Source organism: Gracilinanus agilis, chromosome 4, assembly GCF_016433145.1.
Source record: "Gracilinanus agilis isolate LMUSP501 chromosome 4, AgileGrace, whole genome shotgun sequence".
Classification (NCBI taxonomy): Eukaryota; Metazoa; Chordata; class Mammalia; order Didelphimorphia; family Didelphidae; genus Gracilinanus; species Gracilinanus agilis.
The window spans coordinates 479,054,179-479,067,450 of NC_058133.1; the positions used below are offsets into that span (position 1 = coordinate 479,054,179).

General features: G+C 48.4%; 1 protein-coding gene across 1 annotated transcript in view; it reads right to left on the reverse strand.

The window, feature by feature from the left end:
- Positions 1 to 4,259: 4,259 nt before the first annotated feature.
- RASL10B (RAS like family 10 member B) overlaps positions 4,260 to 13,272 on the reverse strand; it is a 9,770-nt gene continuing 757 nt past the window's right edge. The window contains exons 2-4 of the mRNA XM_044676200.1: positions 11,420 to 11,782; positions 5,295 to 5,419; positions 4,260 to 4,530 (exon numbers count right to left, since the gene is read on the reverse strand). Of these exons, the coding sequence (XP_044532135.1) occupies positions 4,260 to 4,530; positions 5,295 to 5,419; positions 11,420 to 11,635 (612 nt within the window). The 5' untranslated portion in view covers positions 11,636 to 11,782. The remainder of the gene's footprint in view (positions 4,531 to 5,294; positions 5,420 to 11,419; positions 11,783 to 13,272) is intronic.

Here is a 13,272-nt window from a genome sequence, read left to right on the forward strand (position 1 = left end):
AGAGGTATCCAGCCTTGGTCACCCCCTCTGCTCAAGGTGTGGAGATGAGGGCAGGGAAGGACAAGCATGTGGTATGGCTGACTCAGGCCCCCAATCCCTACTGAGGACACAGGGAGGTTTCCTTCTCTCTGCTCTTTTCAGAGGCCAATGTTGAGATATTGCTGTGGTCCTTTCTGTTGTGCGAAGGACACCAACCCTCCTCATTCTCATACTCCATTTTGGAAAGTATCCGGAGAACTTCCAAACTGTTCTATAATCCAGTGTGGCTCCCACTCCCATCCTCCAACCAGGAATCATTTCCTGACACTGACTTTATCTCCAGATCTCTGGATCAAGGCTGAGTCTCCTCTACCAGTTAAATTATTAAAGCGACATGTGTCATATATCCTTCTCTCCCTTTGAGTTTTTGGCCAGTAACCAGGTATGGAGCCATCATTAGCAGAGGGAAAACTAAGCTTTATCCCAGGTCACTGGGGGTAGGGACTCATTTCTATGATACTTTAAATTTGCCAAAGACCTTTCTTGATTAGGCTTGCAAAACAGGTAGTTCAATAATTGTTCCCACCTCACAGGTGAGCAAACTGAGGTTCACGACAATGAACTAGCTTGCCTATGATCATAGTGTTGGAGGCAAGATGTGTACCTGAGCCACCTAATTCCAAATAGGTGCTCTTTAGACTGCCTCATCCTGCAGGAAAGAATCTCAAGTTCCCCCCATCCAGGAAGTGGTTGGATTTAGAACCTTAGAAGGGGAAGAGGGTTGACATAAATGATTTGAGAAACTTTTCTGTCTATAAAGAACTGAATACCCATAGGGCAGTTTCAGATCTGGATCTGGGACCTGTGGGATGATGTTCAAAGAAATGGAATCGTTTAGCTCATAAATGAGGCCTTGGGCTGCTCTTACAGGTAGTCCTAGAGAGTGGGACAAAGAATCAAAAGAAAAGTTGGAGGCAGAAGGCAGTGGATAGAGAACCAGGCTGGAGACAGATCTCAGACACTTCCAAGCTGTGTGACTCTGGGCAAGTCACTTAACCCCCATTGCCTAGCCCTTACCACTCTTCTGTCTTAGAACCAGTACATAGAATTGAAAAGGCAGTTGGTAAGGGTTAAAAAAAAAAAAAGGCACTTGAAACTAGACAGTGGATTCTCCTAGCATGTAAGCCTCATAAAGATTTTAAAGAAAACCTAATCCAACAAGAGGAGTTAAGTCCCAGAAAGATGAAGTGATTTGCCCAAGGTCACACAGCTAGTAAGAAGCTGAGTGGCAATTTGAATCCAGGTCCCTCCGACCCTGAACATCTTTTCCACTGCCTTGTAAAAAGTCCCTCAGAGGAAGAACAAAGTATGAAGGGTTAGGCTGGTTTTGAAAGCTAGGAGAGTAGACCTTTCTGGATGCCTTGAAGGAAGTCTGTGGGTATGAGAGCGGGGGATAGAAACTCTGAAGACCTTCCAGCCTGTGGCTCTCCTTCTCTGAAACTCTGATTAGCTCTTCTGTCTGCCCCTCTCTAAATACACCTTCCTCAAACTTCAGTGTACCCCGTGCACCCCCATCCCCCGGGGCTGTCCAGGTACCATCATCCTCCCACCAAGAACAGATCCAAGTGAGACCTCAGTACAGAAACAAGGGAAAATGCTCCCTGATTTTTTAATCTGACTTCCCATAACAGCGCAACAGGCTTTACAGACACTTCCAGACCCTATGGCCGGAAACCCTGGGGAGGGGGAATAGAGACTGGAGGGAGGGGAGGGGGATCCGGAAATCCGAAGAAGCAAAAGAAGGTGCAGGAGAATCAGTCAGGTGATACATTCGGATGGCTTCCACCAAGGGGGTGCGTGTGAAGGGGGGGGAAGCTTTGGTTCCCCCCTGCCCCCCTTTCCAGAGGACACACACCCATCCAGGGAGGACACAGTGGAGCTAGGATGTCACAGGGGCAGCCGAGATGTCACTTTTCCTTCCCATCTCTGGTCCCTCTGAATGAGGGACAGTGGTATAAGGGAAGTAGGACATGAGGAACTCCCATTTACCCTCCCAGCCACCTGAAGAGGTGGGGAAGGGGAGCCATCTCCTCTGTTTCAGAAGGAGGCTCAGAAAGGGAGAGCAACTTGCCTAAGATTACACAGCATGTCAAGGACTAGAATCCAGGAGTCCTGGATTGCCCAGGGTGAGGGCTGTCACGAGTCTGTTTGGACTCTCTAGGGGAGACTGGGGGACCAGCTGGGGAAACAGAGTACCATGGCTCCTCCTCACACTCTAGATCCTGATGATAAACCCCGCCACATCCCCAGGGTCCCTCCCCATCTCAACCCCATTCACCAGCCTCGTCCTGGACTCAATCTATCTTCTGTCCATGCAAGCTGAGTTCCCAGGCAGAGTCGACTTAGACCCCCCTGGAGTAATGCCACCCCACTGTTTGGCCACTGAACATAGATTTGTGGGGGTTTAACTTATTGTATGGTCTGCCCCTTGGTAGGTGAGAAAGCATATATGTGGGGACACAGGATGATTTCTCTCTTCCTCTCTCTGTGCCCCCCAGCTCTGAGAGCCAGCATCCTAGCCCTTACGTTATTATTAGCGTCATTTTCATCGTTATTATTGTTATTTCTAAATTGGTACAAAACTGACAGTGATCAGCTCCGGTGACAAGAGGTAGAAATCCGGCCAGGGAGCCGGCAAAAATGGGGAGAGTGGTGAGGCCGCAGTTGGGAAAGAGGGCCGACCAGAGGGAGGAGGGGACTTCACAAACGGACCCCCTTCCCAAGGTGAGGTTGGGGATAAATCGAGGGAGGGAGGGATCCCCATGCTTATCTCAATTCCTAGTTTTGCTTGTCTAGGGATTGGAAGGAGCTAAGTAATCAAAGGGGCAAAGACAGCAGGGAGAATCTGGGCAAATAGAGCCTGTGCCCTGCCCTGTTTGCCCTTCCATGTTGAGGAGGAGAGGAGGACACACTCTACCCCATGGTTTGGCCTCCTGGGGAGTGGGTCCTGCAACTCTGGGGAGGTTGTCCCATCCATCATCCATGCCCTGCAAGGGGACACGGAAGTCCCGATTCTAAAAGGGCAAAGAATCGAGAAATCGATGCCATGGGAAACCCAATCTTGTTTTTTTGCTTTCCTTTTTTTTTTGTGTAGTTTTTTTTTGTGTGTTTTTGTTTTTGGTTCCAAACTGTCTATTAATTAAAAGTAAAATATTCAAACCAAAGGTTGATCTGGCTCTGGGGGTTGGAGGGTTGGGGAGGGAGTACCTGACAGGTACCGGGCCATCAAGTTAAGGCTGGAAGGTAGGTGAGTTGTGTCTCTGGAGGCTGCTGGGTGGGAAAAGTCTACCTGGAGAGGGAAGGGAGGGGGCAGCTTCACATTTGGAGGTTCTGCCCCCTTCCCCTCTTGCTGACCTGGGACTGCAACCTCATGATCCTGGTCCCAGAGAGGCCGTGCGTATGGTTTTTTTTTTCTGCTCTTTACTCCCTCTGGTGCTGTGGTGAACAACAAACAGGCTTAGCTTTGGGGATGACCATAAAGACACACACAGACCTGAGGCAGGAAGATGGAAGAAGTGAGAGCCCTATGGGAAAGGAGAGGTCATGGATCTAGGGAAAGGGTGGACAGAAGGCAAACATCTACATAAGGAAGGGGGAACAGACAGACAGACAGAAAAGGATAGGGAAGACTTTGGAGGCAGATGGATTCTCAAGATGTGACAGCCTTAGGCCAAGGTGGCATGGACTCCCCACTGAGGAGATTCCATGCCAACCCTGGACCCCAGTCCCAGAGGGCAGCAGAATCTGGGAGGGGGAGTGTTTATAGGCTACATTTCTGTGTGTGGCTGTCCTAGGAAGACAAATGTTAGGGTGAGGGAGGACAAAGGACTGGGGATCCCACGGGGGTAGAGAGGAAAATGCTTCCCTTATCCCCCTGACTCACACCAGGGTAGGACAGAGTAGTTGGGGGAGTGTAAGTGTGTGTTTGGGTGTCAGGATGGGTGCTAGGCCTGTGCTGGGTTGCAGGTTCTAATCTCTTCCTCATCCCCATCAGCACCCCTTCCAGCTGCCTCTGAGGATCCTCCTCCCACCCCCAACAGGGGCCCTGATCCTCAATCCCATATTGGCCACTTTGGAAGTAGAGAGCCTGGCAAGCCAAAAGCCCCACCTTAACACTCTCAGCTGGCTCTGTTCCCCACCTCGGACCCCCAACTCCCCCCCCAGCCAGGGGCAGCAACCTGGATGTGGCTCCCCCAGCCCAAGGCTGGGGAGGGGGCAGGTCACATGATGGTGCAGCGGTTGCGGCGCAGGGCCCCCTGGAAGCGAAGGGCTGCGTGCACGTGTTTGCAGCGGGCGCAGCCCACGCTCTTGAGCAGCTCGCTGAACAGCAGAAGAATATGCCAGTTGTACTTGGCCGAACACTCCACGTAGCCGCACTTCCACGTCTTCCGGACCAGGTGTGACACGTTCCAGCGCGGGATGACACGCCCTCGCTGCAAGTCTCGCTTGTTCCCCACGATGATGATGGGCGTCTCCGAAGTGCCGATCACTCTGGGAGCCCCAGCACGGGGTTGAAGACAAGGAGGTGATGGAGGGAAGGGAGAGAGGTAGAGGGAAGAGATGGAAAGGGAAAGGGAGGAGAGGAAGGGAAGGACAGGCAAAACCGACTTGGCCTAGTCTCCTGCACCCAGTGGTCCCCACTCACCCCTTCTCTAAGGAATCCCAACCACAATCTAGGATACCCCTCCCCTTAAAAATAAACAAGTAGGTCAGGAGGACATGGGGATCAGAAATGGGTTTCATGTGCAACTCTGGTGGCTTCTCCCCTTCCTATACAATTCTGAGGATCTCAGAGGACCACCCATGGGAAACATAATCCTTTTTTGTGTTGTTCCCAAACCATCTAGAAATTTCAAATAAAAAGAGAATAAAACCAGGGCTGGTTGGGCTCTGGAGATGAAGAGTAGAGAAAGGGACTTTTGTCAAGGACTAAGTTCATCAAGAAAGGACTGGAAGAAAGGTTATCTGGGTCCCTGGAAGCCAGTGAGTAGCAGAAAAACCCTCAATATCATGCACCCCATCATGGACCATGGTACCACCTACCATCTTCCCTGGTATTCATGCAAGAGTGTATAGCATTGTTAGAAGAAGTCCTACTAGGGGATCTTGCCCTTTACACCTACTTTTGTGGGAAGGAGCAGGCTCTGGCTTTACCCTACAGGAGCACATATTAAGGTGCTAGAGTCACCCTAGGAAATTGTTGGAATCTGGGAGGGAAAGGATCAGTGGGGGTGAGGGAAGGGGGGGTCTCTCACCTGGTCTCCAGGATCTGCTGTCGGATGGTCTTTACGTATTCAAAACTGTCAAAGCAGCAGATGTCGTAGACCAAGATGTAGGCATGGACACTCCGGAGCCCCCTGCAGCAAGCATCTGCCCACTCCTGTGACAGCCCCACACCCAAGGGCCATTGTAAGAGTAGACAGTGAATCTCTTCATCCTCCATCCCCCATTCTCCCTTTATTCACTAACGAGGTTGCCTTCCCCTAAGCCAAGCAAGTTGGCCCATCCCCAAGTCAGGACCTCAAGACACTGCTGCTCCTTCAAACACCCCCTGGAAAAAAAAGGCTCCATCCCTTAAGACATTGTCTTTAGGGGGCAACTGGGTAGCTCAGTGGATTGAGAGTCATACCTAGAGATGGAAGGTCCTAGGTTCAAATCTGGCCTCAGACACTTCCTAGCTCTGTTACCCTGGGCAAGTCACTTAACCCCCATTGCCTAGCCTTTACCACTCTTCTGCCTTGGAGCCAGGACACAGTATTGCCTCCAAGATGGAAGGTAAGGGTTTAAAAGACATTGTCTTTAGGGGGAACCCAAACCCAGCCACTGATGAAGCTGATTCAGCAAAAAGGACAGCAGTTCAGGTGCAGTAGGAAGTTTATAGACCCCACGCTAAGAGTTGGGAGACCTGAATTCACAAAACCACAGAACTGATAGCTGGAAGAGATGTTAGAAATCATCTAGTCCCTCTCTCATTATTCCATACTCAAATACTAATGGATACTAGTCATCAGTTTGGATGCTCTAGCCCTTTGACTATGCAGAATGAAATCCATCAATGCCCACCCATCCTATGTGACTTTAATCTATGTTTTCCCATAAATTCAACAATAAAGAATGACTTAAGTGCTGGAGCCCTTCCTCTGTTTCTCTGAACATCAGGAGCTTACCAGTGCAGTACTGTAGATATTCACCTATCATCCCTTAACTTTCCACACTTGATGTCTTTCTAATCTACAATTGCTTAATGATTTTCATTGTAGTTCATATTTGAAGTTCCAAAGTGGATGCATGGATTAAGCTAACACTACTCAACTCCCAACCATCCTTTCTCTTTGAGAAAGTCTGAAGGTCCAGAGAAAGTAAATGACTTGTCCATTGTCATACGAATAGTAAATGGAAGAGTAGGATTTGAGTTCACATCTTACTCATTGTTCTCTCCATTATAGCACACAAACTCTCATTTCCTTGTCCCAGTTCTGCTGCTGTTCAAATTTGGACAAATCATTTCCTTGCTCTAGCCTCAGTTTCCTCCTCTCTAAAATTAAGGGTGGGCTGGAAAACCCACAACTTCAATTCAAGTTCTAATAGTTTATATATTAATACAAATGATTTTCTTGAAAGTGTCTCTGGCTCCCCATCCCAAGCAGAGATGCACTTGCTGTCCATGGTCCTGAAATGAAATTTTCCTAATCCAGGATCACAAACTCCACGGCTTCATCCTTGATGTTGACTAGAGGAATATATAACTATAATATAACTATATATTAATATAGATATATGGTTAGGCCCTGGGGTAACAACAAGGCAACCAGAAAGGGATGGTAAAGCTGGATGAATTCTAGAATGCAGTAGAGGGCTAAGGAAGGTGTAAGGAGGATCCTGGGAAAATCCCTAGGGATAAGCTTAAGAAGCTAGAGAAAGATGAATGGGTGGATACACTAAGATGAATGGATGCTGTAAAAGGTTGATTGGATTAAGTAGAAAATCTGTTAGTAGATTAATTAGCTAATTAATCTGCAAGGCAGATATTTGCTGGCATAGTCTAATAGGTTGAGTCTTGGGAAGGGGATGACCTCACTGCAGAGGGTCTTAGAAGGAGAGATTATGAAGCAGAAAGCAGGTCTGTATGATTCTCTTTAAAGGGATCATGAAGTCATTGGTGTATAGGAGGAGATAGGGACACATCTCCTGTGAAATCAGCTGGAGATAGTTGGGAGGAAGGTAAAGAAAACAGAGGACTATATTGAAGTTTGTTCTTCACCTCATTTAAGGAAAGGAAGAAAGTTTTATTCTGCATTTGGAAGGTTAGGAATTGGGTTTGACTTCAGGAAAAAAAATCCAGTGTGAAATGAGGGTGAAATGTGAAGTACTTATTTTAGGATACATCTAGATCTTTAGGAGGCTTTTCTTTCTGGGATGGCTTAAATTTCAGTGGGTCTGAAATTTTTCAGGTGTTGGGGAGGGTTGCAAGATAGAACGGATATAATGACCTCAACCAAGTCCAGCCTACAGAGCCAGTCACCCTTTTATGTAGGTTTATCCCCTTCCCAATCCTGCTGAGGCAAGGGAGAGAAGGGAAATCAGATACCCATTCACCATAACTATAATCAGAGATTTCAAGCTGGAAAGTACTTTGGATGCCACATGCTTCAACCTCATTTTAGAGCTGAAGGTCAGACTGGGGTTCCAGACCCTGTTCTCTAGCTCTAAATCTAATATTCTTTTTATTGCTCTGTGATCCTTCTCCCACTCTCTTTGTACTCCTTCCCCTCTCTCTCCCTGGGAGAGAAAGCAGCTGTCTGCCTTCCAGGGTGACAGCCCCACCTCTCCCTTGACTCTAGCTGCCTCCCTTGTGGGGGCCTTCCAGGCTTATTCCCACCCACATATCCCCAGGGGCACCTCAGGGGAGAAGAAAAGGAGAAAAACTTCTTCAGCCTACTGATTGGCTAAGCTCTCTCCTCACACTTCTCCCTTCCAGCAAAGACTAAAATAGGGGGGCAGAGAAGAGGAGATGGAAATCCCCAAGGAAGCTGATTTCCTTCAAATCAGATTCCTGTAGATAGATGCCTTGAGTATTTATCTAGAGATTGCTCTGCAGTTGTGTTAATATAGGAATGGTGCTATGGAGATAGGCAGCAACTAGGCAACCTAAGATGGGTTTTGGGACCACTTACAGATCTGCAGGGAAGATACCCTGGATTTCCCTGTCTTGTCACTGATTACAATGATTCTCTGTGACAGTCTCTCAGTTGCCTAATCTCTCTATTTTTTAGTCTCCCCACCCACAGGAAGGGAAATATTGAGAGAGAAGTAACCAAGAGACAATCTTAGGAAATGCAGATAGATACAGAGCTAAAAGGAACTCAAAGGTCATTAGCTCAACTATATTTTGCAGATAATGACACTAAGGTTCAAGAAGTTTAAATAACTTGCTCAATGTTCAAAAGCTATCAGTGGTGAAATTCAAATCCATTACCATCCATCTTTCAAAATAGATACTCATTCTGGTGCAAATTTCCCTCTGCAGGGCTAGTCTGATGGAGGAAGAAGCATATTTTAGATGGAAGAGATAGACAGAGAAAGAGAAAAAGAGACAGAGAGACAGAGACAGAGGGGAGAGAGAGACAGAGAGAGACAGAGAGAAGAGACAGAAACAGAGGAGAGAGACAGAGACAGAGACAGACAGACAGAGACAGACAGACAGACAGACAGAGAATATTTGCTCATGTAATGGGAGTTCTGGGGAACCAGAACTCCATAATTTTATTTTGGCTATGGAATTTTGATGGTGCTGTGCCTCAATTTCTTCTTCTACTTACTAAGTATCAATTCTAAGGCAGAGAAGCAGCAAGGGCTGGGCAATTTGATTTAAATGACTTTCCCAGAGACACAAGCTAGGAGTGTCTGAGGCTAGATTTGAACCCTGATCCTCCCAACCCTAGGCCTGGCACTCTATCCACTGAGCCACATAGCTCCCCCTTTAGTTTCTTTTTTAAATGCTAATTCCTGACCAGCTTCTAACCTTCTCTTCCTTTTGAAGACAGATAGCAGTGGACATTTCCTCAAAGTTCAAAAGTAGGGAAAGGCTGAGTCTCATTCTCCCACTTGGGCAGCAAGATAGTAAGAAGAATCAAGAGACCCAGAGTAAGAGCAAGCTGGTCACTCTGGCTATAGATGCAGAACCTTCTTCAATCTCAAAAGCTTGTGATATGTACTCCTCATTTCAGGAACCTACTGCCTCCACTTTGCTTTGGTTGAGATTCTATTTATCTATTCTGTCTTGTGTCCTTGGCACTGGCATTCAGGTTGATGGGAAATCAGCAATAAAGGTGGTTATGAGGCTGGGATAGGAGCCATAAGCCCTATTTGCTGACTTGGGTGAGTGGAATGATCTCTGGATGCCAATCTCTGTTTCCTAATCCCAACCTCCAAAGTTTTAGTCAGGGAGATTGCTAGCCAGAGCCATTTCTTCAGTTCCCTGCATGCTAGGTGATCCCATTGTCCTTAAATTTTTCTCCAACAACCTCTTGAAACTGTCTGCAGAGCTGTAAGACTTCCCTAATGAACAAGCCTGCCCCAAAGCTCTGTCCCAATACTAATAATAGCTTACATATTATATAAAGATCTACTTTCACATTCATTATCTCCCTTCCTGAGAAAGGTTGGTTGGGACAGGTATAGCTTGTCCCAGGAGGGAGTCAGGGGAGAAGAAGAAAATGAAGGATGGGGGGTGGGGGGGGGGAAATGTGGACTGAATCCTAGAGGATGTTGACACCAGAAGCCAGGGCTATGAAGTGAAGATCCCCTAACTTCATTCACAGGGGTGCCCAAGAAAGTAGGAAAGTGTCTAGGATGGGATAAAGAGAAAAGGGACTGGGAAAACAGTTCTGTCAGGGTGGAGAGACCACTGGATATGGAGGGGGGAGGGTAGGAAGGGGGGAAAATCTAAATTCTAAAATATAAAAAAAATTGTTCTAAATTGTTTCTACAAGTAACTGAAAACACACAACAATATTGGGAGAAAATAATTTTAAAAAGAAGAAACCGAGGCATCACCTTGAGAGTTCCATGGCCAAGGAGCACCTAGGTGGCTCAATGGATAGAGAACTAGGACTTAAGATAAGAAGTCCTGGGTTCAAATACGACCTCAGACACTTCCTAGCTATGTGACTTCCTAGCTATGTGACCCAGGGCAAGTCACTTAATCCCATTTGCCTAGGTCTTGCCACAGTTCTGTCTGGGATTGATTATTCTAAGACAGAACATAAAGGTTTTTGTTTTTGTTTTTTAAGTTCCATGGCTAAAATAAAATTCTGGAGTTCTAATTTCCCAGGTTCACCTATTATTTATTAACCATGACCTATTTATTACCATAAGATGAGGAAACAGACACATATGTAAATACATACATGTAGATAAGCATTTCTAAACACATATACATGTGCAAATTCCTTTGCAAATCTTAAGTCACTAGAGAAAATGCTAATACAGTCAATTTCCAGCTAAAATCCCACCTTCTACAGGAAGTTTTTCCTGATCCCTCCTAATTCTAGTGTTTTCCCTCTATTGATTATTTCCCATTGATCCTGTATATAGCTTGTTTGTAATAGCTGTTTGTATGTTTCTCCCTCGTTTGACAATGAGGCTTTTGAGAGCAGAGTCTGTCTTTTACTTTTCTTTGTATCCCCAGCATTTAGCATAGTGCCTGAATTAGGCAATTAATAACTGTATATTGACTGACCAGTAGTCTCCCTGCCAGGTTACTGGGATTCAAGTATCACTTCTGACTTGTTGACCCTGGCCAAGTCACAATCTCTCAATGTTCCAGAAAACTCTGCAAGTTGTTAATTGCCGGGGAGGTGAGGACCAGCATTGGGAGAGGGAGTTCAATTCCCAGAATTACAGGTCCAGTTCCCTTTTCTGATGCTATAAGCTATGACTTGGTCAACTCCCTACTTCCTTCTAGGTCTTGGTTTCCTCCTCTGTAAAGTGAGAAAACTGGACAACTAAAGGCAATATGGTGTAGTGATGAAAAATGCTAGCATTGGATGAAGCCTGAGTTCGAATTCAGTTCTTCCAGGAGTATTGTACAATTTGGGCTAAGTCATTAAAATAGCTACCCTTTACTAATCTTCTCTCATTCAATGCATGTTACATTTCTCTCTATCCTTAAAGGGGTAGGGATTGGACTGGATAAAAATGGATTGGCCCAGCTCTTACTGGGCAAACTGGGGACTGGGAACCCCAATTTTGGAAGACTCTAGTTGAAGGAAAGCAGAGTCCAGGTAGGACGATAGGGAAGGAGACAAGCCCAATGGAAGGTGGAGTCCAAACGCTGCTCCTCCCCTACAGGCCAACCCTAACCATTCTCATTCCCTACCTGTAATGTGTTGACAGGGAAGGCGCTGATGGGCGGGAAGTCTAGGATCTGGAGGTCGTGCACGTGGCCGTTCATGACCACGGCGGGCAGGTAGAGGCGGCGGGCGGTGGTGGGCACGCAGACCTCGCTGAATTCGTTGTAAAGGAACTGGCGCACGATAGCGCTTTTGCCCACTCCTCGCGCCCCCAGCACGGCCACCCGATAGGTGGAGACCATGCCTCCGGCCCCGCTCCGCCTCCGCGTCCTCGCCGCTGCCACCGGAGGACCCCCCGGGCTGCATATTCCAGGGGCTGGGGGCTCAGCCACCGTCAGCACCGATCATTGCCGTCCCTGCCCTCCTGTGCTCCACCGCTAACGGCAGGCCTGCAGGGGGAAGAGAGCGCCTGGTAGAATCCCCATCCTACCCATTCTCTGCAATTCAAATAATAAAACTCTCATCGGAACCGCTTCTTGCTTCTTGCTCCAGGCCCCAGGCAAGGTAACCAGCAAGAACCCTAGATGAACTCCATCTAGGTCGTCCACGTGGATTTGCACAGTTCCATCTGTTTCTATCCTCGATGGTGCCTAGAGAGTGCAAGCACAGCAGTTGTCTTCTAGGTCCATCCTGGCCATCCCCTTGGAAGGTGCAGGGTACCCTGCTGACTATACGTGGCCTCAGTGGGTGCCTGTTCTCTCCACGTGCACGTGGGTGTTTCAAACCTCATCCCACTCAGGTCGGAGGGGCCAAGCAGCTGCTAAAACGTGCCCACCTGACTTTCATCCCCCAGAACAATGCCACAGGGCTCCTGCAGACCCGGCCACTCAAGGGCACTAGAGCTTGGCCAGAAAGCGGCTTCTGTGAGGTTAATTACATAACAAACCATCCTCGGGACTGAAGGAAATCCTGGGAAAACCGGAGGTACTATAGGGCCCCTGCTGCTGGGTTCTGCCACCATCTGCAGCACACCCAGCACAGGACCCGAAGCTGGAAGGGAGGCACTCAAGCTGTCCCAGGACTGGGGGCCATTCCTGGTTGGTCTCTGAGATAGGCCCTGCCTGCTTTTCTCCCCGGATTACTATGTCCTCAATCGGCACTGTCAGATCAGAAACGAAAGGGGGGAGAGGGGGAGAAGAGAGAAAGAGCCGCTGGAACAGGACAGAACTACTGGGCTGGGGGAAGAGGGGTAGTGAAGTCCCTAGGCCTTCTTCCGGGAGCCCCAGGTCCCATCTAGCCACAGTGCCTCGCCTCTCACTGCCATCGCTGTGCTGGACCCTGCTGGAGTCGAGGGAGGCTACGGAGCAATCCCACGATCCCTCAGTGCCATGCCTCTCTATCCCGGAATAGTTTAATTCCAGTCCCCAGAAAGGGGCAGCGGTGGGGGATGGGGAAGGAGACTGCAGTCTGAGAAAGCAGGGCTGAGACCTCTGCAAGCCCTCCCCGAGGCCTGGGAGCTGCAGTCAGCGCCGGGAGAAAGAAAGGAATTGACCAACTAGGGGCCGGGATCGCTTTCCCGGCAGACCCATAGCCTTGGCACCTAACGAAGGGAAGGGCTAGGCAACGTATGCCCCGTCCGGCTAAGCACGTTTGGATGTCGGTAAATCTTGACGGAGGCACTCACGCGCCCCCGTCCTGGCCTCAAGCCTTGGGGCTCAGGCATGAGGGAGCCGGGTAACAGTTTACCGAGACAGAGAGCCCAGGAGATGGAGAGGTCCCTGGCAGCACCCTCTACTCAACCTCCCTACAGCGACATTCTCCATCACCCTTCCCGGGGCTCTGGGCTTCCCCCTTTCCGCTTCTCAACATCCCACAGACTCTCCACCCCCCCCCCACCCCATTTCTCTTCCCCTCCGCCCCAAACACCAACCCTCTCACG